At 46.8% G+C, this 24,827-nt stretch overlaps 1 protein-coding gene across 1 annotated transcript in view; it reads right to left on the bottom strand.

The window, feature by feature from the left end:
- Window positions 1-5,307, bottom strand: part of AMBP (alpha-1-microglobulin/bikunin precursor) — a 54,016-nt gene extending 48,709 nt beyond the window's left edge. Inside the window, exon 1 of the mRNA XM_086921179.1 lies at window positions 5,113-5,307. Coding sequence (XP_086777305.1) covers window positions 5,113-5,226 — 114 coding nt within the window. The 5' untranslated portion in view covers window positions 5,227-5,307. The remainder of the gene's footprint in view (window positions 1-5,112) is intronic.
- Window positions 5,308-24,827: the final 19,520 nt, after the last annotated feature.

Below are 24,827 nucleotides of genomic sequence, written 5' to 3'. Positions count from 1 at the left end.
GTGTCACAAAAGTGACATAAACCTGGTGTTTAGTGCTGTTTTGGGGTTTACATTTCAACGCAAATCCTGAATTGCGTTTGAAAGTTGCCTGAAAGTAAAACAAAGGAGCACTATGCGCTACTTTCTATCAAGGAGGCCTACCATGGGCGGATCGTTGACACTCACTAGCATCGATCTCTGGATTTTGATGCTAATCCCCTTCTAGTAACTATAACAGAAAGGGATTTGCATAAAAAATCCATGCCTTGTTGAGATAAGCGTCAGGTTGTAGAAAAGATTTATTTTCACAAACCTTTCCAACTTTATGTCTGTGCTGCAAAGTGCAGCACATATACTCCACTGGAAAAACATATACTCCACTGGAAAAACATATACTCCACTGGAAAAACGCAAGCATAAGGGCAGAGTGTCGTCTCCTTGGTATAATTATTCCTTAATGGCTCTAAAACTTGCCTGTAAACAGGCGGAAAGGAAATGGAGGCAAGGTTACTCCAATGCCAATAAGCTACTCTGGAAAACGAAACTCTCCGAATATAAATCCTTGATCCAGAAATCTAAATCTGATTATTTTTGCTCCATAATATGTACAGCCGCCAACAGCTCCAAAAGCATTTTTCAGATTTTGAACAGCTTTACCCACCCTGACTGCTCAAAAAAATCGACTCTTCCCACACAGGCCCTCTGTGACAACCTTGCGCTGTTTTTTAACGAAAAAAAAAAATAGCTGCCATTATTCGTAACCTGAGCACCTCCCCCACATTGGTTGGCCCCCCTTGTTCTGGGGAAGGTACTATAGACATCGGAGTTGAGAATCCAGGGTGGCAGCTTGCAGATTGTCTGCTGGAGCTCCCCCCTATCACTGAGGCAGACTTTGATAGACTGCCTCGCGGTATTTCATCTGGATCTCCTCTGGACCCCATCCCCCACAAAATCTGGAAGGCCTCCGGAGAGGAACTCTTTCCCACTCTCCGCAGGATCTGCAACCAATCTCTGGGTAGCGGCTCAGTTCCTGCTTCTTGGAAGCAGGCTCTTGTTTCACCATTGCTAAAAAAAAACCTCCCTAAATCCTGAGTGTCTGCAGAATTACAGACCCATCTCCCTGCTTCCATTCCCTGCAAAAATTGCTGAGCGTTGGGTGAGCTCATGTCTCTCCAAACATTTGGAGCGGTACCATTTCTTGGACGAAGTACAATTTGGTTTTCGCCCAGCCCATGGTACCGAAACAGCCCTACTCACCGCCATGGAGGACCTTCGAATGCGTGCAGACAGGGGCCAGGCAGTAGCTTTAATTCTGCTGGACCTGTCTGCCGCATTCGATACGGTTAATCATGGGACTCTGCTGGAGAGACTGAGAGAGGCCGGGGTGGGTGGCACTGCTCTACACTGGTTTCGCTCCTTCCTCCGGGATAGGAAGCAGGCTGTGTCCCTTCCTCCGTTTCAATCGGCTTTCTCCCCGGTGTCTCACGGGGTGCCTCAAGGCTCATCCATTAGCCCGATTTTATTTAACGTATATCTCAAACCACTGATCACGTTAATAAAGTCACATAGGCTAGAGGCGATCAATTACGCTGACGACACTCAACTCATTCTCTCTTGGGAGGGTGAGGAATCGATCCCTTTGGAATCCTTTCATGACTGTCTTCGAGACACAGCTGACTGGCTACACAACAACTCACTTCAGTTTAACACCTCCAAAACCGAGGTTCTGTTCTGTGCTGGTAGTCGGATCCCTCGCCCTTTCCCGGTGGATTTTTGGCCCCCTGAATTCTCGGAAAAACCCCAACCGGTCATCACTGTCCGTAATCTGGGTGTTATGATGGACATTAAACTCAGCATGGAGGCCCAGGTTGCGAAAACAGTATCCACCTGCTCGGCCCTCATTCGCTCTCTACGTAAGATCCTGCCACTACTTCCCTTACAGGCCTGGGCTTTAATAGTCAGGTGTACTATTCTTAGTCGCCTCGACTATTGCAATGCGTTGCTACTCGAGTCTCCAGCTATGCTGTTAGACAGACTCCAAAGAGTACAATCTGCCGCTGCTAAATTAGCCCTTGGTTGGCCTAGGAGATCATCTGCCACAGCGGCGATGGCCGAACTACATTGGCTCCCATTGAAACAGCGAGTGGCCTTCAAAGCCCTTTGTCTGATTTTCAAAGCCCTGCAGGGACTCGGGACCCGCTCTCTACAAGCCTTGTTCAACTGGTACACCCTAACTAGAGCCCTTCGCTCTACAACGGCATGCCTTGTAAAAGTACCGAGATTCAAAAAAGTTATGACCGGAGGTAGATCCTTTAGAGTCGCGGCTGCTAAACTTTGGAACAGCCTGCCCCTAGACATCTGTCAAACGAAAGAACTCCTCCCTTTCAGGAAACGGGTCAAAACCTGGCTATTCCCTAAATGTTAACTTCCTGGCCACTTCTCTTCCGCACCCGTGTTTCCCCCCCTCTGGAGATATCTCAGTGCCAGGATGCCTGCAAGGCGACAGCCGCGCTATACAAATGTTTTAAATAAATAAATAATAAATAAAGTGTTAAACTTTGCCAAAACAGAATTTTGTGCTGGAACGCAGCACTTCCAGTATAAAACCTATGCTTGACATCACACACACGTCTTGGCGCCAAGGTGCATTGGTGTGAGAACTGCCACTAGGCAGTCTAAGGTACACCAGCACTAGAGCAGAGAGTAGCAGCACCTTGTCTTCTCCTTTTCATGCAGCATAGCAACTTTGTTTACTACACCCCATGAAAACTTAGTAAGTCTGCCCCTTCCCTTCTCCAGACCAAGCACTCTAAACATATAATGTTTACCACTATGGATTACTTGTGACTCCTACACCTTGTAGTCCCTTATTTTCTTAAGTAACATTTCCTCTACATTGATTTACACTCTTGTACTACTAATTGACTCTACATCTCTCTACATAATATTTTTGTGATATAAAGCGCCCTGACACTTTACATTGAGATGAGTAGCGCTATAAAAAAAAAATACCCGTCAGCGGGGCTAAGGAGAGATGAGGGGATCATTTGACAGTGATAGTGATGGAATCCGTGATGAAGGAAGTCATGGGTGGGCGCCAACAAAGATTGCCCCTCTGGGCGCCGCCAAGGCTAGAGTAGGCCCTGCTGTTAGCGTGCAAAGCTAGACAGAGCTACCCAGGTAATACGTCGCCACTGGGAAAAGTGCCACGTGCCAGGTCCGGCTCCAATAACCAGTGCATCCCTCTTACAACTTTAAGGCAGGAATATCAAAGGATGTGCTAGTTATCAATTGCATTTGTTGCATGTATTATTATTTATATTATCTATCCTTTGTTGCAGTTTTATGCGTCTTGTACAATGCCCAGGGTCCTTAAAAAACACGGCTGTTATGTAAAAAAATATATATATTTAAACGTTTAAGAGAAAACACATGGACCAAGCATAGAACACAGAATAGGGGATTGCAATTGTAACTGGAGTGTACAGCCTGAGTATATTAAATAATAAAGCAGCATGATATGTAGAATGTAAATATGCTCAATGTGCATCAGAGGGACAAAAAGATTAGTAATTAATGCGAAGATAATTTGGTAGTTTATCAAACTATTAAGGCAAATAGTAAAATGGTAAATAGAGATGTGTGAAATAACATTCTACATTTACTTTAAGTGGGTTAACTTCCAACTTTTTTCAGTCTGTTATAAATGTTATAACTTTTTAAACAACAGATTCATCTTTTTCTCTAAACTTGAAAAATGTATTGCTTTTATAATGGTTATCTTTGTGATGAAAGTTTGAGCGGTTTGATCAACTGTTTTCTTAAAACATTTTTCTTCTTTTCTTGGACGAAAAATGGTTAACTCAATTTTTGGTGAAGACTTCTTGGCAAACTCATGTACGCACATTTCTAGCAGCATATGCATTGAGAATCATTTATAGCTAGCTGTAAACAGAGGAACAAGGAAGCTTTACAGTTTAATGAACGAAAAATACATTTCCTGTGCAATTCTAACTCCACAGAAGGGATGCAGAAACCCCACTCCGCTGCTTCCTTTATTTTTTAGGTCTGGGGTGCAGTGTAGCTGCCCGTACTCCTATTCTTACCAAATCTTGAAAATATCCATAGAGTGAGTTTGGGGTCAATCCCGAGGAATATGTTTCTTTTACCTAATGCTGTTGCCTATTTGGTGTATCAATCCTCCTCTGATAGTGTGTTTGCGTCGTATTGCAGGAGGCGCTATTTTACTTCTCAAAGCACGCTGAAATTAAACGGTTTATCTCACCTAACAGAATGCAATCATTTTTTTTCACAACAGCAGGTTTTTGTATATATTTTTTATATTATTTAGTCAAGACCGAAAATGCAAGTCACATCTATTGGATTAAAGAATGTTTCTGTTTAAGAATTGGGTCAGCGTCCATGCTATCTGACTTGACGAATGTACTGAAGGCAATTCCAGTGACCCAAGATCGAACTCTCTCGGCCCAGTCAACAGGAAATCTGCCAATCTCAGCAGGCCCGTAGGGCTGGAGCAGAATCAGTCGCATGTGACACCCTCCTGCCTGGCCTGACTAAAGGACCCCCCTCGAAGGGTTAACCTTTTAAACATTCGCAAGTAGAAAAATCAAATCAAAATTGCAGAGCTGGTGGACGGTTGACGGATTTTTCTGGAGGCCAATTATCAATCCGTCCTTACCCAGGAACTCTAGGTAATCTGAGGTAACTGCAAGTTTCCTGCCTATGGGTCAGTACACTACAATGCCTTGTGTTGTTTTTAATCGCGTTCAGACACCTGTCGTTTTTAAGCTCTGGAAATAACAGGTGTTACTATTATCCAGTTTATTGGTTCTAAGCATTTTGCCGACCTAGGAAGGATGAAAGTAGAATCTGAACTCGTTTGCAGATCACCAGCGGTTATTAAACAGGGTCGACTCGGGTGCGGAGAGTTTCTCGCACCCAGCCCCTGCCAGTGAGTGGCAAGGAAACCCATCCTAATAGTAAATACCATTAACGCTAATAGGGACTTAAAGGCACACCACCCTTTCCTCGCACGTGCTCGAGGGGGGCGGCCGCAGTGAACACGAGTGGTCCGCACAGGGGCACGCGCCGGGGGGAGCGTCTCCTGCTCACCTTGGGAAGGTCGAAGTTCTCCTGGGTCTGGATGTCCGGCAGGGCCTGGATGGGGTTCGCGCTGCCAGACCTCAGCCCGACGGCCACCAGACACAGGATCCAGTGAATGGCCATGTCTTCTCAAGCACTGATGCTCGTCAGCCGGGGAATGACGATGATGGTCGGTGATGTCTGTCTGCAGCGCCTCTCTATCTCAACTGGAGCACAGGGGGCTTCAGGTGGGAGCCCTGCCTGATGTCACCGCCCCGCGTGACAGCCCAGGTTCGTTGGCCAATCCCACAGAGGCAGCTCTATTGATCTGTTCTCCCATTAACTACCTGAACCCAGTTGGGCATGTATGGGGAGGAGGGAGACAGGATGGCATCAAAGCCAACCCAATCCTGGGCATTTTACGACCTTCTTACACAAAGTGGTGTTTCATGACCTGCGTCTCTGTGAATGTGTATTGTGTTTTTAATAGTACCTTTGATCTTTATCTGCACCCGAGGTTGAAAGATACAGGTTCCAGCAGTTTGTACATGATGTATAGGCAACGCTCACCTCCTCATAACTGACCTCAAGTTCTAAGTAATGTATTTGTAAGATGAATTAATCTGTATTTGATGTCTGCATTACCTGTTTACGTTACAGTGCTTTGTAACGTAGTTCTGATTTGTGTCTTCATTTATTTGATATCAAGTTTCATTATTTTCTATGGTGCACTCTAATATATTATACACTGTGGAAATTAAAAAGTTTAATTCGTCAGTTTGCGACCTGACTTGCTTGGGTTTCTCTGCAGTTTGCCCCTTTTTTTCTTCTTCAAATGTATAAAGGTGGGCTACCCAATCCACAAACAATGGTAGTTGCCATGTCAGTAACAGCACAGTCGATTACTCGAAATATGGCTCACATGTAAGTACTTTATATAATAGAAGACCAACACTGCCCGCCTCTGAAGAGTGACTCAGATACTTTGGACATGGTTAACCAAGCACAGGGTTGGAAAGCCAAAATATTACTCCAGCTGCCCATACAGCACTGTTTAACTGAATGGTTGTGGAACCCATTTGGTTCTTCTTCAAGTGTCCTTCTCACGTTACCTGCCTTTGTGTAAAGTGATGCTTCTCACAGCAGGTGGCACTGGGGCTGGCTCCAAGCAGAAGTACCCAGAATAACGGCACAATGAAGTGTGAGATCTCTGTACGCGGCTGGCAGGCACAAAGAAGTGTGAGATCTCTGTACCCGGCTGGCATTATCCTTTGTGAAGAAACAAACAGTTACAGACAAAGGGCAGGCCTGGCTTAGAAGCTTCCTAATCCTGAACAAGAGAAGCTGCAGACCCACCGATCACCCCTACAAGTTACCAAAAGCAGTGCTCAGGAATCAGCATCCCCTTGCTAACAAGGCTCATGCAATTGTTAGAAGAAGCCCTGTCTACAGCCTCTTCATCAAAGTAACACAAGGAGGGAGTGCAGAGGTAATGCTCAAAAGAGCAGAAGAGGTAGATACTCCTCCTCAAGTTATATTGTCAAAAACCAAAGGGACCCACCCTTATGAGAAAGTATAGAAGTGTTTCTCCAGACTACTTGTGTCTCCTACAATGGTGGAAAGCACACAGCTTTGTTTAAATACCCCTCACCCACCAAAAGGACCCTTGGTGGCATGCTTCATCATCTGGGTCTTCCCGCCCCACTGCAGGGGTATGCTACGACCTACGACTACGTGGGAGCACTGGTTATGAAAAACAATACTAAGTGTGGTGTAGGAGTGTGAGTGGAAGGGTCAGAAGTGAGTGAATGGTGACAAATTAAAAAATACCTGGCTCAGTGGAAAACATACATTTTAATGTTCCTTTGAGCTGGTATCGTTAAAAGTGGGGAATGAGATAGAGATACTATGCTTCAATGAGCAGTGTCTCCTGTGTCGACATGTTTCGAAGCCCTACCCTGGCTTCTCAACAGGACCTAGAAGAGATCCCTTCTACACTCAAATCAAAACAACTGTGTATTTACATATAATCCTTACTAAGTGGTGCACATAAATTTAACATGCACAGTATACTATACCCCAGAAGGTATATTGCTGAATGGGGGCAAGCGCCTTGATGCCTTCGGGTGATACGTGCGCTATATAAATCGCAATACATTTACATTTACATTTATATCGCCCAGATAATGCCCCATAAGCCTTCAAAAGGGGAGGGAAGGGATACCTATAGTCATTAAAATATCAAGGTTACCTCCTCACTAGGACACTGCCTCGCCGCGACTCCGTGGAACGAAGGCATTGTCTTGGTGAGGAGGTAACCTTGATATTTGTGTGACTATAGGTACCCCTGCCCCCCTTTACCACTCCGGGCAAAGTATTAAAGCTTTGGATTGGCTTTCCACCTAAACTTGAGAACTACCCATAGTTCTCTGGTTCTTTTTTTGCATAATTTATGTATCACTCTACGGCTGAAAGGGAATTGTTTTGACTTATACTGGGTGTTCCCTTGTGTCTGGACAAAGCCATACCTCTCTGAAGAGCTCTAATGAGAGCGAAACACGTGTCAGGGGTTGCTTTTATTAATTTTGGGTTGGATTGTATTTACCAATGCAAAGCTGTAATACTGTGCCTGGAGTGGTAAAAGGCTTTGGTCATTTTACAGCTAGGCAAGGATAGCACTGTGCTAATCCCATGCTTACAAACTTTGCTGTAAGAATGGTAAAAGACTTTGTCCCTTTCTACCTCGGCGTGGATGGCACTCTGCTAATCCTACTCTTAAAGACTTTGATAGAAAAGCAGACATTTGAGGTGAGCAAATTTAGAGTGTCGCTGGTGTTCAGAGTGCTCTATACTGGAACTGCTTTCCACTTAAACTTGAGAACTACACAGAGTACTCTGCTTCTTTTTTTTGCATATATCCATATTAATATAATAAAGAGAGAGCCCAAACCTTTGAGGCGGGTAATCTCATGAACCACAGCACCAATCACAACACCCAATACAGCGTTGGAAAGGGCAGTTGCAGCAGAAGGACATAGGCTATGCAGACACCCACCATATACATTTAAAAGGTAAAAGAACCGTGCCAGCAAAGTAGTTCCTTGTGGGCGTGTCTGCGTTGTGCTGTGGGCGTGTGCTGTGGGCGTGACAAACGCTGGGGGTGTGTGGTACGTTCCGTTCTTCATGCCATGTCTCATATCGTGTGCTGTGGGCGTGTGTTGGGGGCGTGTGTGGGGCGCGGGATTACGAAAAAAATAAAGCGAGCATTGTGCCCAATATTTCATTGTTTTTTCTCCCCAGGTTCTGTACATTCCAGCTCCAGGTGTCCACTCTGCTCCCTTTAAATACCCCTGCACCCCATAATCATAACACACCCTTACTCCTTAAAATACCCCAATACCCTTAAACACTAACCCATCTTAACCCTATAAATATACCATGTACCCCAAAACCCAAACCTATCCCTAAACCCAAAAATACCCCTGTACCCCAAAACCCAAACCTATCCCTGAACCCTATAAATACCCCTGTACCTCAAAACCCAAACCTACCCCTGAACCCTAAAAAACCCCTGTACCCCAAAACCCAAACCTAACCCTAAAAATACCCCTGTACCCCAAACCCAAACCTACCACTAAACCCTAAAATACCCCTGTACCCCAAAACCCAAACATAGCCCTGAACCCTTAAAATACCCCTGTACCCCAAAACCCAAACCTACCCCTGAACCCTAAAAATACCCCTGTACCCCAAAACCCAAACCTAGCCCTGAACCATAAAAATAACCTTGTACCCCAAAACTGAAACCTACCCCTGAACCCTAAAACACCCCTGTACCCCAAACCCCAAACCTAGCCCTGAACCCTAAACATACCCCTGTGCACAGGTCTCTCTCATTGATGGCCAGCACCGACAAACACTTTTAGACACACAGCTGGGGAGCTACGTTCGAATCTCGGCATCAGCTCAACATCCTGTGATTCCAGGCAAATCGCTTTGTCTTCCCGTTCCTACCACAAATGAATGTGTCCTTCTGTAATGTAAATTGTGCTCATGCCATGTTGTCGAGTTTGCGCTATATAATATTGCAAGGAAAAATAAAGTAGGGAAACTCGAGTTCACACACTACTGAATGCGCACTCTTAATTAAGTGCATCAGCAGTGCACTGTGAATCTGAGCGTTTCACAGGCCTGTCACGGATAAGAAATGCTATCAAAACGAAATCCTACAAAACAATATACTACTGGCCGGCAGCAATTCATACCCGGACAACGTCGGGACGGGCTGCTAGTATATATATATATATGTGTGTGTGTGTGTGTGTTGGTGTATATATAAATATATACATATATTCACTGAAAAAAACAAAGGTTACAGGGACATTATAGTTAGGCTCAGATTTCATATTTACAAAATCAGTGAAATTCAGAAGTTATGGTTACCTGGGATAACTATAACTTACGCCCCCGCAATGCACTGCTTATGACCTCACATGGTGGGTGATATCACTGATGACATCTCAAGTGACATCAATGATGACATCACTGGTTTCGATTCATAATCCTCATCAGCCAGGCTATCTTGAATCCGGTGGCCAAGTGAGCAAGGGACTCATGTCTGAGCATACCCTGCCAACTTAGGGCGAACAAAGCAATACAAAAGGTGATGATGGACGGAGCGTTTGAGCAAATCAAACATTCACCCCCAGTCAACTGATCTGGGTTTAATCCATCACCATTCTTTAGCTCACTCAACCACCCCAATTCAGACATGGCCATATGCAAATCAGTCTGACCCTGTTCCTCATGGGAACAGTCCAGCCCGAACTGCCAAGCCATGTCTTCCCTGGACCGGAAACAAGCATCCTGGGACCGGTTTCGGATTCATAATCCTCATCAGCCAGGCTATCTTGAATCCAGTGGCCAAGTGAGCAAGGGACTCACGTTTGAGCATACCCTGCCAATTTAGGGCGAACAAAGCGATACAAAAGGGGATGATGGATGGAGCGTTTGAGCAAATCAAACACTCACCCCCAAAATGCTAATTAGACAGGTGTTAGAAATGGGGGTCTCTAATTGGCAGAGGTAGGTACCTTTGTACAAATAGGGACCCTTGCTTCTAGTCATGGTAAGAGGGATACACACTTTAGATAACTCCTGATCACCCCCTTGGTAGCTTGGCATGAACAGACGGGCTTTTCCCAAAGGCAATGTGTAAAGTATTTGCACCAACACTCACAGTAACAAGGCGATAACACCACAAATGGGCACCACACCGGTTTAGAAAAATAAGTATCTTTATCTAAACTTGACAAGACCAAAACGACGAAAATCCAACATACACAGTTAAAAAAATTACTTTCAAAAGGTTTGGAGAACTTGTACCTTAGAAATCTATGGATGCTTGACTTCTCACCAAAGTTCTTGGAGTTGCGTCAACGTTCACCAAGCCAAACAGCCGCAGCGCCAGAAAACAAAGAGATGCAACACTCCTGAGACCCTGAGGAGATGCAACAGTCCCGCTGCATGCAGAGGAAGGGTTGCGTCGATTCCGGTCTGTAGGGGGAGTGATGTGACGATTCTTCATGCTGGTTCCGGTCTGCAAGTGATGCGTCAGGGAAGCGTGTCGCACAGGTACGATGCGTGGATCTTCGGGATGCGTCGGTGATCAACGTGGCGGCGCTGCGTAACGGTGCGTCGGACCTCTTCATCCACGATCCCTCTATGCATCGATTCTTGCAACGACGACAGGCGCTGCAAGGGTTTTTGCAGTGGCGCAGCGATGCGTGGAAATTCTCATGCCGTGAAGATGCGTCAGAAAAACAGCTGCAAGAATAGCGATGCATTGGTTTTTGTAGTTCTTTGAGTTTCTTTTCTTTTCCAGCTCCCAAACAGCAGCAACAACCTCCAGAGGCCTAAAACTGGAACAGGCACCTCAAGGCAGGTCAGAACTAACGACAACAGAGTTCAGGGGAGCTGGGGGTGAAGTCTTTGTGTCCCTGAGACTTCTGAACAAGAGTCCAGCTCACTTCAGGCCCTTGAAGATCTCCTTCAAGCAGGGGACACAGCACACAGCAAAGTCCTTCTCCCTTCCTTGGCAGAAACAGCAACTGCAGGCCAACCCCAGACACACAGCAAGGGCGGTACTTCTCCTCAGTCTCCTCAGCTTTTCTCCTCCACAAAGGTTCCTCTTGAATTCCAGGAATGATCTAAAGTTCAGGGGTTTAGGTCTAATACCTATACCCCAAAATGTCTTTGTTCTCTTTGTGCAAGGGGCTCTGAGCCCAGTTCAAACCAGTTCTGGGAGCCCTCTGCCAGTGCACAACAACATATTGTGTCAGTGCGGGCCTTGGTCCCAGACACACCACAGGGGGGCAGAGCCAGCATTGTGGAAGGCAGGCACAGCCCTATTCAGGTACATGTGCTACTCCTTCCATTACTCCAAATGCAGATCAGGCCTATTATGCCTAGTGCTGACTCAGCCAGACTCCTGGAGCCACAACACCTCCCCAGCCCTCACTCCTAAGCCAGACAGTCAATCCACAAACAGGCAGAAGCACATATGAAGTTTGAAAAATAAAACAGCCACTTTCTAAAAGTGGTATTTCCAAATACATAATTTAAAAAACACCTTTACTAACAGATGTGTTATTAGATTCTGAGTTCAGGGGTACTAAACTCCATTTTTCTATCTTATCCCTATGGCAAGATATGTTTGTGAAATGTTACAGAGCATTCCCCATTCTGTCCTATGGGGCAAGACACACACCAGTACATGTCCTACCTTTCACATACACTGCACCCTACCCAGGGGGGTACCTTGGGCCTACCATAGGGGTGTCCTAGGTGTAAGAAAAGGGAAGGGTAGGGCCTGGCAAGTGGGTGCACTTGCCAAGTCGACATGACCGTTAACAAAATGCGCACAGGCACTGCGGTGGCAGGCCTGAGACCTCTTTTCCGGGCTACTCATGTGGGTGGCACAATCAGCGCTTCAAGCCCACTAGTAGCATTTGATTTACCAGCCCTGGCACACTCGGTGCAGTTTACTGGGGACCTACTGGTAAAACAAATATGCAAATCAGGGAGAACCAATCACACTATACATTTTCACAGGTAGCATATGCACTTTAGCGCTGATCAGCAGTGGTAAAGGGCCCAGAGCCCTAAAACCAACAACAACAGGTCAGGAAAAAATAGGAGGAAGAAGCAAAATGTTTGGGGATAACCCTGCAAAAAAGGCCATTTCCAACAACAGATTAATCGGAAAAGGAGACAGGATCTATCATGATAGCTTTTTAATATACTTCCTAATACTCCTGGTAAACATTACCATAGAAGTGTGTATCCTCCATTGACCAGAGCACGCAAAAATCCATCACCGTAACTTTCTGACGTTACCCATTCCAGCACTCCTTCCCTTTCCCATTTTATAATGGCCACTGCCACCGAGTGAGTTTTTGAGAAAATTTCGTGATGATTCGTCAAGCTGCGCCAAATTTATTGGCAAAACAAAAATTGCTTTTCGTATGGAAACTTTGGTCCTAAATATAGCTACCTACTGTCAATTGCAAGTAGGATATATATATACTCTACCACGCATATCAATTCATCCCTTGACAAATTTAGAAAATGAATACTTACTTTTAATACCTTTACAACACATATGCCTTTACCATGCATGCTTTTAGAATGAAACCCATTGTAAAGGCATGCATGGTAAAGGTATATGCGTGATAATGGCTATGTGGTAAAGGTCACACGTGGTTATGGCTGCGTTGTAATGACTGTTTTCCTCACAATACTACAGGCAATTTCGTATTTTAGAATCTCCCTGGAGGGGAATTGCAGTGAACTCTGTGTTGACCTCTTGCTCCTCCAACAAGACCTACAGAACACCGTGGACAAAGTCATCAAAGCAGAGGGCCGTTCATCCAAAAACGGAAGCTACAGTCCGCCGACTATTGAAAAATGTCACCCAGCTACAGAAACCCGTCAGTGCATTGAACATCGAGTAGAAGATGCTGATGGGCATTCATGCTGAAACAGCATCCATCTGGTGGGGTTTCCAGAAGGTGTGGAGGGTCCCTAACCTCACTGTCTTTAACTCCCAGTTGCTCTGTTTCTGCGCACCTTCAGACAACTTGTTGCCATGCTTCCTGGTGGAGAGGGCCTACAGGTCCTTGGTGTCTCGGCTGCCGCCGCCCCCCCCCCCGAGACCGATAATAGCATGCCTTCTCAAATTTGCAAACATCGATACAATCCTCCAGGCAGCATGCAAGAAAAGAGATCCTTCTCCATGACTCCTGAAAAAATAATGCTATACTCAGACTTCAAAATCCAGATACAACAGCAGCGCTGCTCATTTCTCAATGTCAAGCAGAACTGCGTACCATGCAAGTGCAATACATGCTCCTTTTCCCAGCTTGTCTGATAATCATATTTTCTGGCAAGACAATCTTTTTCAACAGCCCAGAAAGCGCATGGCACTGGAATGAGGAACGTTCTGACTGGCAGAAACAAGACATGGATAAGGAGGAAAAGCATGTGCTCATTGGACGGTCGAGGTCCTGGTTGCAGCTGCATAGGAGCTGCAGAAACAAGAGATGCCACTGGTCGGTGAATCTGGAACGCTGCAGGATGTCCTCTGGCTGCGGGATCTGACAGTCACTAAGACATTGCAGTCCCGTGGCTCTTCTGGGCAACATTACTATAAATTCTAACATGCAAACAGTTGACATATCTCTTTCTTCTGTCTGTGGAGGGTGAGATGTGCTGCCCCAACAGTGGACTTTTTAATTATTAATGAGTTGTTTTCAAGGGGACTATGTACTGGAGTTGGTGAGTAGGGATGGGTTTAGAATTCAGATGGCCAGGTGGCATTTGTCCTACCATTCTCAATGACAGATACTTTATGTTCTTAAAGTATTCGGAGGGAGCTTTACACAGACAGTCCAATGTTCTTTCATAAATCAGGAACTGGTCAGGTAGTCCATCCAATATTGCAATAGATCCTACTAATACTCAATTATTGAGGACCCCACACCCAGAGCTCTCCCCCATGATGACTCAGTGATCCTCCTTGCAAGCAGGGCCTGCTCCAGCTCTTGACCTGGAATGTAAACAGGCTCCTAGACAAAATTCAGAGAGGGGCACAATGCCTCAGTCCTGATGTACTTCTGCTGCAGGAGACTCACTTGGCAGGAGATCGCTTTCCCTTCCTGGCTTGTTCAAGTTTCTTGCAAGTCTTCCATGCTGGTTTCACCTGGGCCTCCTGTGGAGTGGCCATCCTACTCTGCTCTACGGTTCCCTTCCAAAACACGCAAGGAAAGAAAGACACGTAGGATAAATTCATAGCAATTCGGGCTAGCTCTACGACGGACAGGTCTCATTCCTCAGCCTGTACACCCCACCCCCTATTGTCTGCAGAATTTCTCTGCACACTAGGAGATGTCCGGATGCAACTTTTGCTGGGATTGTGGGTTCTGGGGGCCAACCTTAACAGGGTGAGTGACTTGGTCCTGGATAGGTCAACATTTCTGGCCACGACCTGCACAACGTGCCTAGCCACCTTTCTAGATAACATGGCACTGACAGACACCTAGAGTCTCCATCACCGCAACAAGCAGCGCTACACATATTACTCTGGAGTGTTCTCCTATCGCGTCTATTTTCTCTTCCCCACCTCTGAGGCCCCGAGGATAATAGGCACAAGAATACTAGCTGGAGGTCTACCTGATCACTCCTTAGTTTAGCTTACATTGTGGCTGGGCTTGCAACACACCGGCGTGGGATGGAAGTTCAATGCGTGGCTACTCAAGGACCCACAAGCAAGAGAGCACCTCCATGGAGAAATAGACCAATGCATAACCTACAAGCAAAGGAGCCATTGCCTCACTGGGAATACTGTGGGAGGCGTTCAAGGCCACGCTGAGAGAGGTCACCATCAGCTTCCAAACTGAGGCAAAGCTGCAAAATCAAAAGGGGAATGTGGAGTGGGTCCTCTTTAGGAATATTACATACACTCAATCCAACAGACACTCCCGGACAAGTAGAGGCAGGTGTGGCAGGCGATGCAGAGCCATTTATACCACTGAGGAGAAAAACCTAACAAAACTGTCCACCACCTATGCTTGCCTGCTGTGGCATGCCCATCGGTGCGCAGGTTAGTGGACGATGCAGACAAGAGACTGACACACGCCTGATAGTGGCTGAATTTGAGGCCTACTGAGCAAGCTCTACTCTAAAATGAGTGAACTCTCTGAAACTGACATGGTGTCCTTTATGAATGATCTGGTGACCCGACACTTAACACCCGAAGAGATAAACTCCCTCAAGGAAGCGCTAACCCCTGAAGAACTTAAGGAGGCCCTAACCTAACTCCAGTCAGGAATAACCCTGAGTTCAAAAGGGTTCCCCGGAGACTACCTGAAGACGTCCTGGACTTTTATGAGCTCATTACTCACAGACACGTTCTAGGAGGCACTTAAAGCGGGCTTCATGCTAACCAACCTCTACATGCCAGACATAGTGCTGATGCCCAGTTGGGACTGTGATCAAGAAAATGTGCCTGCAAGTTGCTGCATCATCATTAGAGCCTTGGCCTATGCCTGATCATATCATCACCAGATGGTCGGTCTGTGCGTGGCCGCATAATCACCAAAGACTTTGTCTGTGCCTTGCTGCATCGTGACCGGAAGAACCAGCCTGTGCGGGACTTTAACCACTGGCCGGCTGGCCGGGCCTCCACTACATCAATGAATTGGGACTGGCGTGCCGCTATTCATATCAGAGCGGGGGAGTGCGCTGAGGAAGTAGAGGGCAGCACTTAAGACTGAGCAATAAGAGACTGAGCTCAATGTCGTCACTTAGTGGACCAGCACCTGAGCTGTAATCATTCTAATATCTCTTATGCCAAGGGAATTGATCACCTACATTAGAGCGGGATTTGGGAGAGGCAGAGATTGGAGGAGGAAACTGCTAGATTGCACAACATTTTATTTTGTTGTTTTGGTGTGTAGTAATACTTTTTAGTGTGCATTAAAGTATAATATTTCTTGAAAGATAAGCACTGGGACGGCCATTTATTTAATGTGTTTTTGTGTGATTGTTGGGCTCTGAGCTCGACCATCCCCACACTACCTTCCTGGGAAGCCTGTAGTCAAAAGCAAAAACAATAGTGGACTAAATAGGCAGAAATCATTTGCTACAGTCCATGATTGTGGAAATTTGAGGCCATATGTTCACAACACAAAGCTTTCAGTGTTCACAGATAATATTATGGCCTCGCTTTCTATGACTTAAACATATGTCCTCAAAGACTACATCAAGTCTCTATAGTGGACATTTCTCCTTAAATCTTTGTTAGCGTAGGAAGCTGGCTCTCTATATAGGGGACTAAAACAAAGTACACTGTGCAGAGAGTCCAATGGGTCTCCAGTTGGTTTACAGAGGCTAAAGTAGACAATACCTCTTTGTCTACTTTAGTGTAGGGGAGCAGTTAGGCTTATCAGAGGGTAGTGCTAAGCATTTGCTGCATTCACAGGGGCAATAAATGACACACACATACTCAAACAATACATCCAAGACTAATTTAGAAAAATAATACTTCTTTTATATATATTTTCGAACCAAGAACTTCGTTCAAAGGTAAGTACTGCATTTCTTATGAATTTTCAAAGATAAGCAATTAGTTCAAAGTTGTGCGGAATTTATGCACCATACAATCCTTTGGGAGGAAAAAGCAGGTAGGTGAAGAACACAGCACAGACAGTTGTAGAAGTTCACCTTTCCAGTTTTAGAGAAGCAGGCAGCCAAGGTCCAATGCTCTACCAACAGTTCGTTCGGTGCCTCCCGAATTGGTGGAGTTGGTAGCTGGCGTGCTATAGAGAAGAGAGGCCTCTAAAGACAGGCTGCACAAGAGAAGTTGCAGACAGGTCTCAGATCTCCCAAATGGGGACTAGGATCGCAAGGGCCTTAGGGACAAGGGAGCACAGTTTGTTCATTGTTACCCAGGCGGGTGGGCTGGGTGCAGAGCAGGTGGGTTGGCCGTCCCCGGTGAGTAGTGGTGCTCCTTGCGGTCAACTGCTGGCAGTGGCAAGTTCAGGACTGCTGGGCCACTCTGAAAGTGGGTCTCAGGGGTCTTGATGTCCCTCAGCAACTGCTGGGCTCTGGTACAGTTGGAGTCCTGATTGCACTCTTTGATGTCGGTCTTGGGTGCAGAGCGTTCGATACCCCGGGGGTTGGTACTGCATGGCCCGGCTGGTCCTGGTGCCTCCACTCTCGATGGGGAGAGAGATCTGACCTTCCAGGGCATGAGTACCTCTTATAGGCTAATCCTCTCCAACACAAGGTGGAGGATTCTAAAAAGTGTGGTCCACATAGCTGCGCCTCCTTAGGGGTAGTGCTGGCTAGGTGTGGGCACACCTCCTAATGTAACTAATTTTACTGCCTGTCCTCCCACCAAAAAGTAGGGACAGGACAGGGGGGTTGGCATCTTCCAGTAGCTGGAGAGGCCTGGGTTGCATTTCAAAGGTGAAACTCTCTGCCCTTGAAGGCAGTTCTTGGTTGGATGAGGTGTGAACACCTTCGTCCAGAACAGGCTTTGTTCCTGGCCTCTGCGATTAAAGGCTCCAACCCCAGGAGGCCAGAAACATGTCTAGTGGTGGCAGGCTTGTGAGACCAGTCAGCCAACATACTAGTAGTCAGTAGGTTTTCAGGGGGCACCTCTAAGGTACCCTCTGGTTGCATTTATTAATAATTCAGCCACTGGCATCAGTGGGGTTTATTAAGACGAGGTGTTTGGTGCCAATCACCTTAGGGTACAGTGAATCCGTCAGTTAGCTGGGGAACTTGAAATGACGAGTGTCCAGACTATATACTCTTTATAGCTGCCCTGTGCATTGGTAATATCTAAGGATGAACTTAGATATCAACGGGACATATCCACTCTTGCAGGTATGACCTCACATGGGTATAGTGCACCCTACCTTGCGGGTGTAAGGCCTGCCATAGGGGTGACTTACCTGTACCATATGTGCCATGTCGACTCCTAGGTTTTCTCTGTACCAAGACACGCTTTTTGCAGTAGCAGTTTGCATGATCTTGGTGAGGGGTCCTTAGGGTGGCACAATTTGTGCTCCAGCCCTAGTGAGCCCTCTTCAGTTCCAATCCCTAGGTACCAGGGGTACAATTCACTAGGGACTTACAGTGGGGATGAAGTTGTGCCAATTGTGGAACAATTAGACATTTTAGGGAAAAAACAATGGTGCCAAGGACCTGGTTAGCAGGAACCCAGCACACATTCAGTCAAAATTGCACCAGATACCAGGCAAAAGGTGGGGGGTAATCATGTCAAAAGGGGCACTTTCCTACAATTAGCTTCTGTGCGTTGCACAGAGGCTGGTTTTAATGGCTGGGGGCGCTCGGCCATTGTAAAAATGTTGATCCTACCATAGATATTGTACCTCTTTCAAACTGGAGCATTTCCAACCCCCTTCTAATCTACTGTGGAAAGCCAAACATTGGTTAATGACTCTGGAAGCTACGGGTGGCACATAAAAGTCTGTATTTACCGATTTAAAAAGAAGGGTGAACGCTCTTGAGCAGCTGGCGTCTTACTACCAAGTCGCACATCTGCTCTACCTGGTAGAACAGGATAAAAATGAAACAATGGTGCGTTGCTTACCATGCATTAGAAGGGAACTCCCTATGAGGTGTGCCGGGTTTGGAAAGGAAGCAGAGAAGTTGGGGGTCTGTATTCAACACAGGCCACTAGTGGGATGCTCGGAGTGTGGGATTGAGAGGCTCTACCTAATTTGTCCCTGTGTTTAGTCTTATCTGTTTCAACCCAGATTTTACTCTAGGCTGTGGGAAGCAAGACTACAGGGCACCAAACCACCGCAGGGTCCACAAAGCTATGGGCGGGAGGGGGGGGTGCCTATGTAAGTTCTTCTGCTGTCACTCTCAGTCTAAAATACTTGAGTGGGGAAAGAGCAAGGTTTGGGTCTGCTGGAGGGGAGGTTGCACAGAGGGCAACATTGACACATCTCATAAGGTGAGAATCTTCCTGTCTTCTAGGAAGAGGTGCTGTTGGCTATAATACATGTTTCAGGTCTCAATCTAGATTTAACAATCTCAAAATAGGGGCACATTGACGCCCCTGCCAAACGCACTACTGAAATTTTCTTAAAATGTTTAAAAAATTGGATGAAAGTGTGCATAAACTGGATTACACTGTAATATATGGATTTATCTTGAGTAGTTGAACTATTGCCTGGTCTAGGCAAATTCCAGTTGTGCGTTTGGCAGGGGCGTCAATGTGCCCCTATTTTGAGATTGTTATTTACCCAGGTGCCGTGAGGGCATGGTACCTAGCCAAGTTGCCCGCTAACAGAGGACGTACCTATATAAAGTTTGGAAAACGAGTTTTAAAAAGGTGTGCATCCCTATTCTTGTGAATTCTTGTTTTATCTGGAATTGCCACAGGGTGCCTTACTGAGCATTGAGACAGATCACATAGCTCACTGAGGAGGAAACAGGTGATAATGACACTGGGTACTGCACTTCACGCGATTCTAGAGCTCCCACGTGGCATGACTGGATATTTAGAGCCTGAGGCCTCTCGGGGATGGAGAAGACGCTGTCCTTGATTCACGTAGTCAAAACCTTGGACACAGCTGGGCTCATTCTTGATCTACAAGGAAAGATGCCAAAAACCTCAGGTTGTTGCGTGTAATGCCTCCGGAACTTCTCCAGATGTGAGGCCTCTGGGATGCATGTTACTGGGATGTGAACCTGAAGGCTGGTACTGTACAGGGAGATGGGTGGTCACTGAGGATGCTCACTCTCCTAGGCAGCTGCGTGGACCACAAGGGAAGGGAAGTATCAGTTGTGCACTGTTATAGGTTGCATTTCGGGTTTGCCTGCCTCCTCACCGACCAATGGATGTAGGCGATGGTGTGTGCCATCCTGATGAACACCGAATAAACCGCGTTAACCATGGAGTGCTGTATTCCTAGGTAGTGCTGTGTACATGGCAAGCTAGAGTGCTATTTTCCTAAGTGGTGCTGTGTATATGGTATTGTTATATAATACTGGGTACTTGGCACACTTGAGGTATGGTTTCATCAAGAGCTGGACACTGGAGGCACGGCGGCACTCATTCTCTTAGACCTGAGTGCAGCATTTGGCACCATCTCCCACACAATTTTGATTCAGTCCCTAGAAGATATAGGGGTTAGAGGAAAATCACTGAAATGGTTGGAACAATTTCTCCTGCATCGGACCTTCCAGGTCTTTTCCAAAAACAATTCCTCGGAGGTCCTAAAGTCCCCTTACGGTGTACCCCAGGGCTCAATACTAAGTCCGCTACTTTTTAATGTCTATGTCACTCCATTAGCCAGGATCGCTGAAGAAATGGGTCCCACAATTTACTCCTACGCAGATGACACACAACTTGTGTTCTCCCTCACACCTACAGACAAATCCGGAACTTCTCCCCTTCGCTCTGGGTTCCTAAGAATATTGAACTGGCTTCACTCCAAGAAACTAAAGTTAAATGGGGATAAAACTGAGCTGCTCGTTTTTGGTAACCAAAAGAATCTCTGGGGCCCGACTCACTGGCCAGCAGAAATGGGGGAAACCCCGGTTGCGGTACAATCTGCCTGCAACCTAGGGGTAATAATTGATGATAAGTTGTCTATGTGTGCACATACAGCCAAAACAGCCTCAACCTGTATTGTGATCCTCAAATGGCTGAGGAAAATATTATGGCAACTACCAGACGGGGCACAGAGAACAGTATTACCGGCACTAGTCAGCTCGAGATTAGACTACGGTAATGTCCTATATTTAGGAGTTACAAAAAGTATCCTGAACCGACTTCAAGTGGTCCAGAACTCTGCGGCAAGACTGCTCCTCAACCTCTCAGGCCGCACGAGCATGACAGATCACCTTAAGAAACTACATTGGTTGAGGATTGCTAGCAGATTAGAATTTAAGGCATTATGCTACATGTTTAAGATTAGTTCAGGAGAAGCACCCGAATATCTATGTAAGATCGCCCAGAAATATTTACCCGCCCGTAATCTTCGCTCCATGAACCAAGCAAAATTTGCGGTTCCCAGGGTCAACCGTGCTCGGATGGGCGCCCGCTCATTTGCCCATCTGGCCCCAGCACTGTGGAACTCACTCCCGCTCCTACTACGCCTGAAACCTTGCTACCTTTGGTTCCGGAAGGGAATTAAATCATGGTTGTTTAATCAATAGAGCCCCTCCCCCTCATTCCTTGTGTAACACAGATCCAAGGCGCCGGGAAACCATCAGGGTAGCTGTTGCGCCATACAAATGCAATAAATAAATAATAATAATAAAATTATTTAATGGCGTGTGCGTCGCAAGCTATGATTGCTAGGTACCACTGGCTACTTGCAGTGCTTAATTTGAGCCGGTGGGGGGCACTGGTACATATTTTTGGGGAATTATTTCTCCTGATCGGACATTTCTCGAAAGCAAGAGAGGGAAAACACACAAAGGGGAAAGGCGGAGGAAGAGAAAGACGCAAAACCATCACAGAAGGAGAAATTAGGAACCTACAAGCGTGGAAGTGCCAGGAAGTAGATTAAAGAGACATGAGGTTCATTGAAGACTACGCAGCCTTGGTATACTGCAATGTGCTGACATGATTTAATAGCACCGGCTGCATACTTCTGAGCATAGTTTTGGGCATCGGCAATCAATCAATCAATCAATCAATCAGGGGAATTGTAAGTGCACTACTCATCCGTGAGGGCCTCAAGGCGCCGGGGGGGGAGGGGGTGAGGGGGTGGCAGCTCCATTAAGTCGAAGAGCCAGTACTTGAGTGTCTTCCTGAAGATGTTCAAGGAGTTGGCGCGTCTGATGTCGATTAGGAGCTCGTTCCAGGTCTTGGTCCCAATGTAGGAGAAGGTTCTTCTGCCCGTTCTGACTATGTGGCTGCGTGGGATTTCGGCAAGGGTGAGGTCGGCGGATCGGAGGTTTCTCATGGGATGTGGAAGGAGATTCTCTTGTTGAGATATTTGGGTCCAGTGTTGTGGAGGCATTTGTAGGCATGGGTGAGTATCTTGAAAGTGACTCTCTTCTCAATAAGGAGCCAGTGGAGGTTCCATAGGTGTTGTGTGCTGTGTTCGTGTCGAGGGATGCCGAGGATGAGTCTGGCTGCGGTTATTGTGTATGGTCTGGAGCTTGCGGAACAGAGACTTGTTGATCCCGGCATAGAGGGCATTTCCGTAGTCCAGTCTGCTGGTTATGATTGCATGGGTGACGGGCTTCCTTGAATCGGGGGGGGATCTACTTGAAGGTCTTTCGTAGGATTCGGAGGGTGTTGAACCAGCTGGAGGCAACAGCATTCACCTGTCGGGTCATTGAGAGGGAGGAGTCAAATACAATGCCGAGATTTCGGGCATGGTTCGTGGGGGTGGGAGGGCTGCCGAGGGTGGTGGGCCACAAGGTGTTTTCCCATGCCAAGGGGGAGGGTCCGAGGACGAGGACTTCTGTCTTCTCCGAGTTGAGCTTCAGGCAGTTTCTGCTCATCCAGGATGCAACGTCCTACATTCCTTCCTGGAAGTTGAGTTTGGTGGTGATTGGGTCCTTGATGAGGGAGAGCATGAGCTGGATGTTGTCGGCATAGGATACTATGCTGAGTCAGTGCTGTCTGACGATGGTAGCGAGGGGGCCCATGTAGATGTTGAAGACTGTGGGGCTGAGAGATGAAACTTTGGGCGCTCTGCAATTGATTTCCGTGGGTTTGGAGAGGAAAGGTGGCAGTCTGATTCTTTGGGTTCTGCCGGTGAGGAACAAGAGGATCCAATCAAGGGTGGATCCTTGTATGCCGGCGTTGTGGAGTCTGATGGCGAGTGTGTGGTGGGAGACAGTGACAGAGTTCTGTGCTCCCATGTAGTGAAGTCTGTGTAACACTCTAGTATTACTGGGCAATATTGTTTGTTTGATAAACTGCACGTGTGTTCCTAGGGTAGTGCTGTGAATTTGAAACACTAGAATACCGTATTCACAGGATAATGCTATGTACGTGGCACACTGGGGTTCTGAGTTCCTTAGGTAAATCGGTGTACTCAGCATATATGAGAGTGCTGTATTTCTGTATTTCTAGGGTAACACTGTGTAATTGGAATGCTGCATTTGCAGAGTGTGTAGTTGGCAAACATCAGTCCTTCATTCCTATGTAGCACAGAGTGGTCCACGAACATGCTAGTGATGTCTTCTTATGTAATGATGTGCACTGCACTCTAGAATGCTGTATCCTTAGTGTAATGCCGTTTAATAGGCACCCCGTAGTGATATTTTCCTAATTTAATGCTGGATAGTTGCCACACTAGAGTGCTCTAGTCCTATGTCAATGCTCTGTAATTAGCATCCCAGAGGGGTGTTCCTAAGTTAATGCTTTTAGGTGGAACACTACAATGCTTTCATACTATGGTAATACTGAGTGTACTTGATACACTAGAATGTGGGGTTGGCATAATGGAGGCCAAAGCTGTCTAATATAGAGACCTGCAAGCTTCCTTCTGTAAATGACCCGCCACCGTGGCAGGGGCAGAAATAAATATGATGGAGCATATGTTGCTGGAATAAAATATGGAAATAATGGGTAGCTTAGCATCAGGAGACAGACACTTGGTCAGTTGTAACTTGGTATAATGAGACATGGGCACTCACAGCTTGGCATAAGGAGACATGGACACTGCGGCCAGGGTGCGCACCTCCAATCAAATCTCAGATCCTATGGCCATTGCCAGAGGCACCAGGCAGGGCTGCCCGCTCTCCCCACTACTCTTCGTCCTTGCCCTCGAGCCATTGCTCTGTAGACTTAGGCTGATGGCCCCCCGTTATGGCATACGACGACATGATACGAACCACATTGTATCTGCGTACGCGGATGATATCATATTATATCTCCGCGACCTGAGGGGTGATCTGATCCCAGTTTCCCAGGTTTTTGAGGATTTTAGAGAAATCTCTGGCCTCACCATCAGCGAGTCTAAGTCCTACGGGTTCACCTTTGCAGCTGCAGGCGAGTCGGCCCCACTGCCTTTTGCCCCTCATGAATTCCAGATGGCGGACACCACCTTCCGATACCTTGGGATACAGATATACAGAGAGGCGAGCATGATGATCGACGGCAACCTGGGGAGGGCCATTAGAACGCTGAAGTCACAAATTCAGTTTTGGCTAACATTGCCGCTCTCCATACCCGGCAGGGTGGCAATATCCAAGATGGTGATGCTCCCCCGTCTTATCTACTACTTCACCAATCTGCCGTTCCAGATCCCAGCGGCGACATTTAAGACCCTCGACTCCCTACTCACCGAACTTGTGTGGGAACATGGCCGCAGGCGTATAGGTCTGGCCAAGTTGCAGCTCCCCTCCGACTCCGGAGGCATGGGCTTACCGGACTTCAGGGCTTATAATTATGCATGTCAGCTACAATGGCTAGCTTACTGGGTGGCAGGCCTCAATCTTCATGAAATTAATATATCAAAGGACGACCATGCCAAGGTGAGAGTGCACATCTTGCTGCTACCTTGCTCGGATCTACCTAGAAACGCCCCGCCACTTCTCAAGCTGGCGATCACATACTGGCGGAGGGCATTGAAATACACGTCCCCCGGGACACCTTATGCCCCCACGATTCCACTCTTGGGCATACCACTAGGCTCGGGCACACTCACGGCGACCCTACTAGAGCCCTG

Source organism: Lissotriton vulgaris, chromosome 5 (genome assembly GCF_964263255.1).
Source record: "Lissotriton vulgaris chromosome 5, aLisVul1.2, whole genome shotgun sequence".
Taxonomy (NCBI): domain Eukaryota; kingdom Metazoa; phylum Chordata; class Amphibia; order Caudata; family Salamandridae; genus Lissotriton; species Lissotriton vulgaris.
Note: the sequence above shows the minus strand (reverse complement) of the source record. Positions and strands in the feature narration are given on the sequence as shown.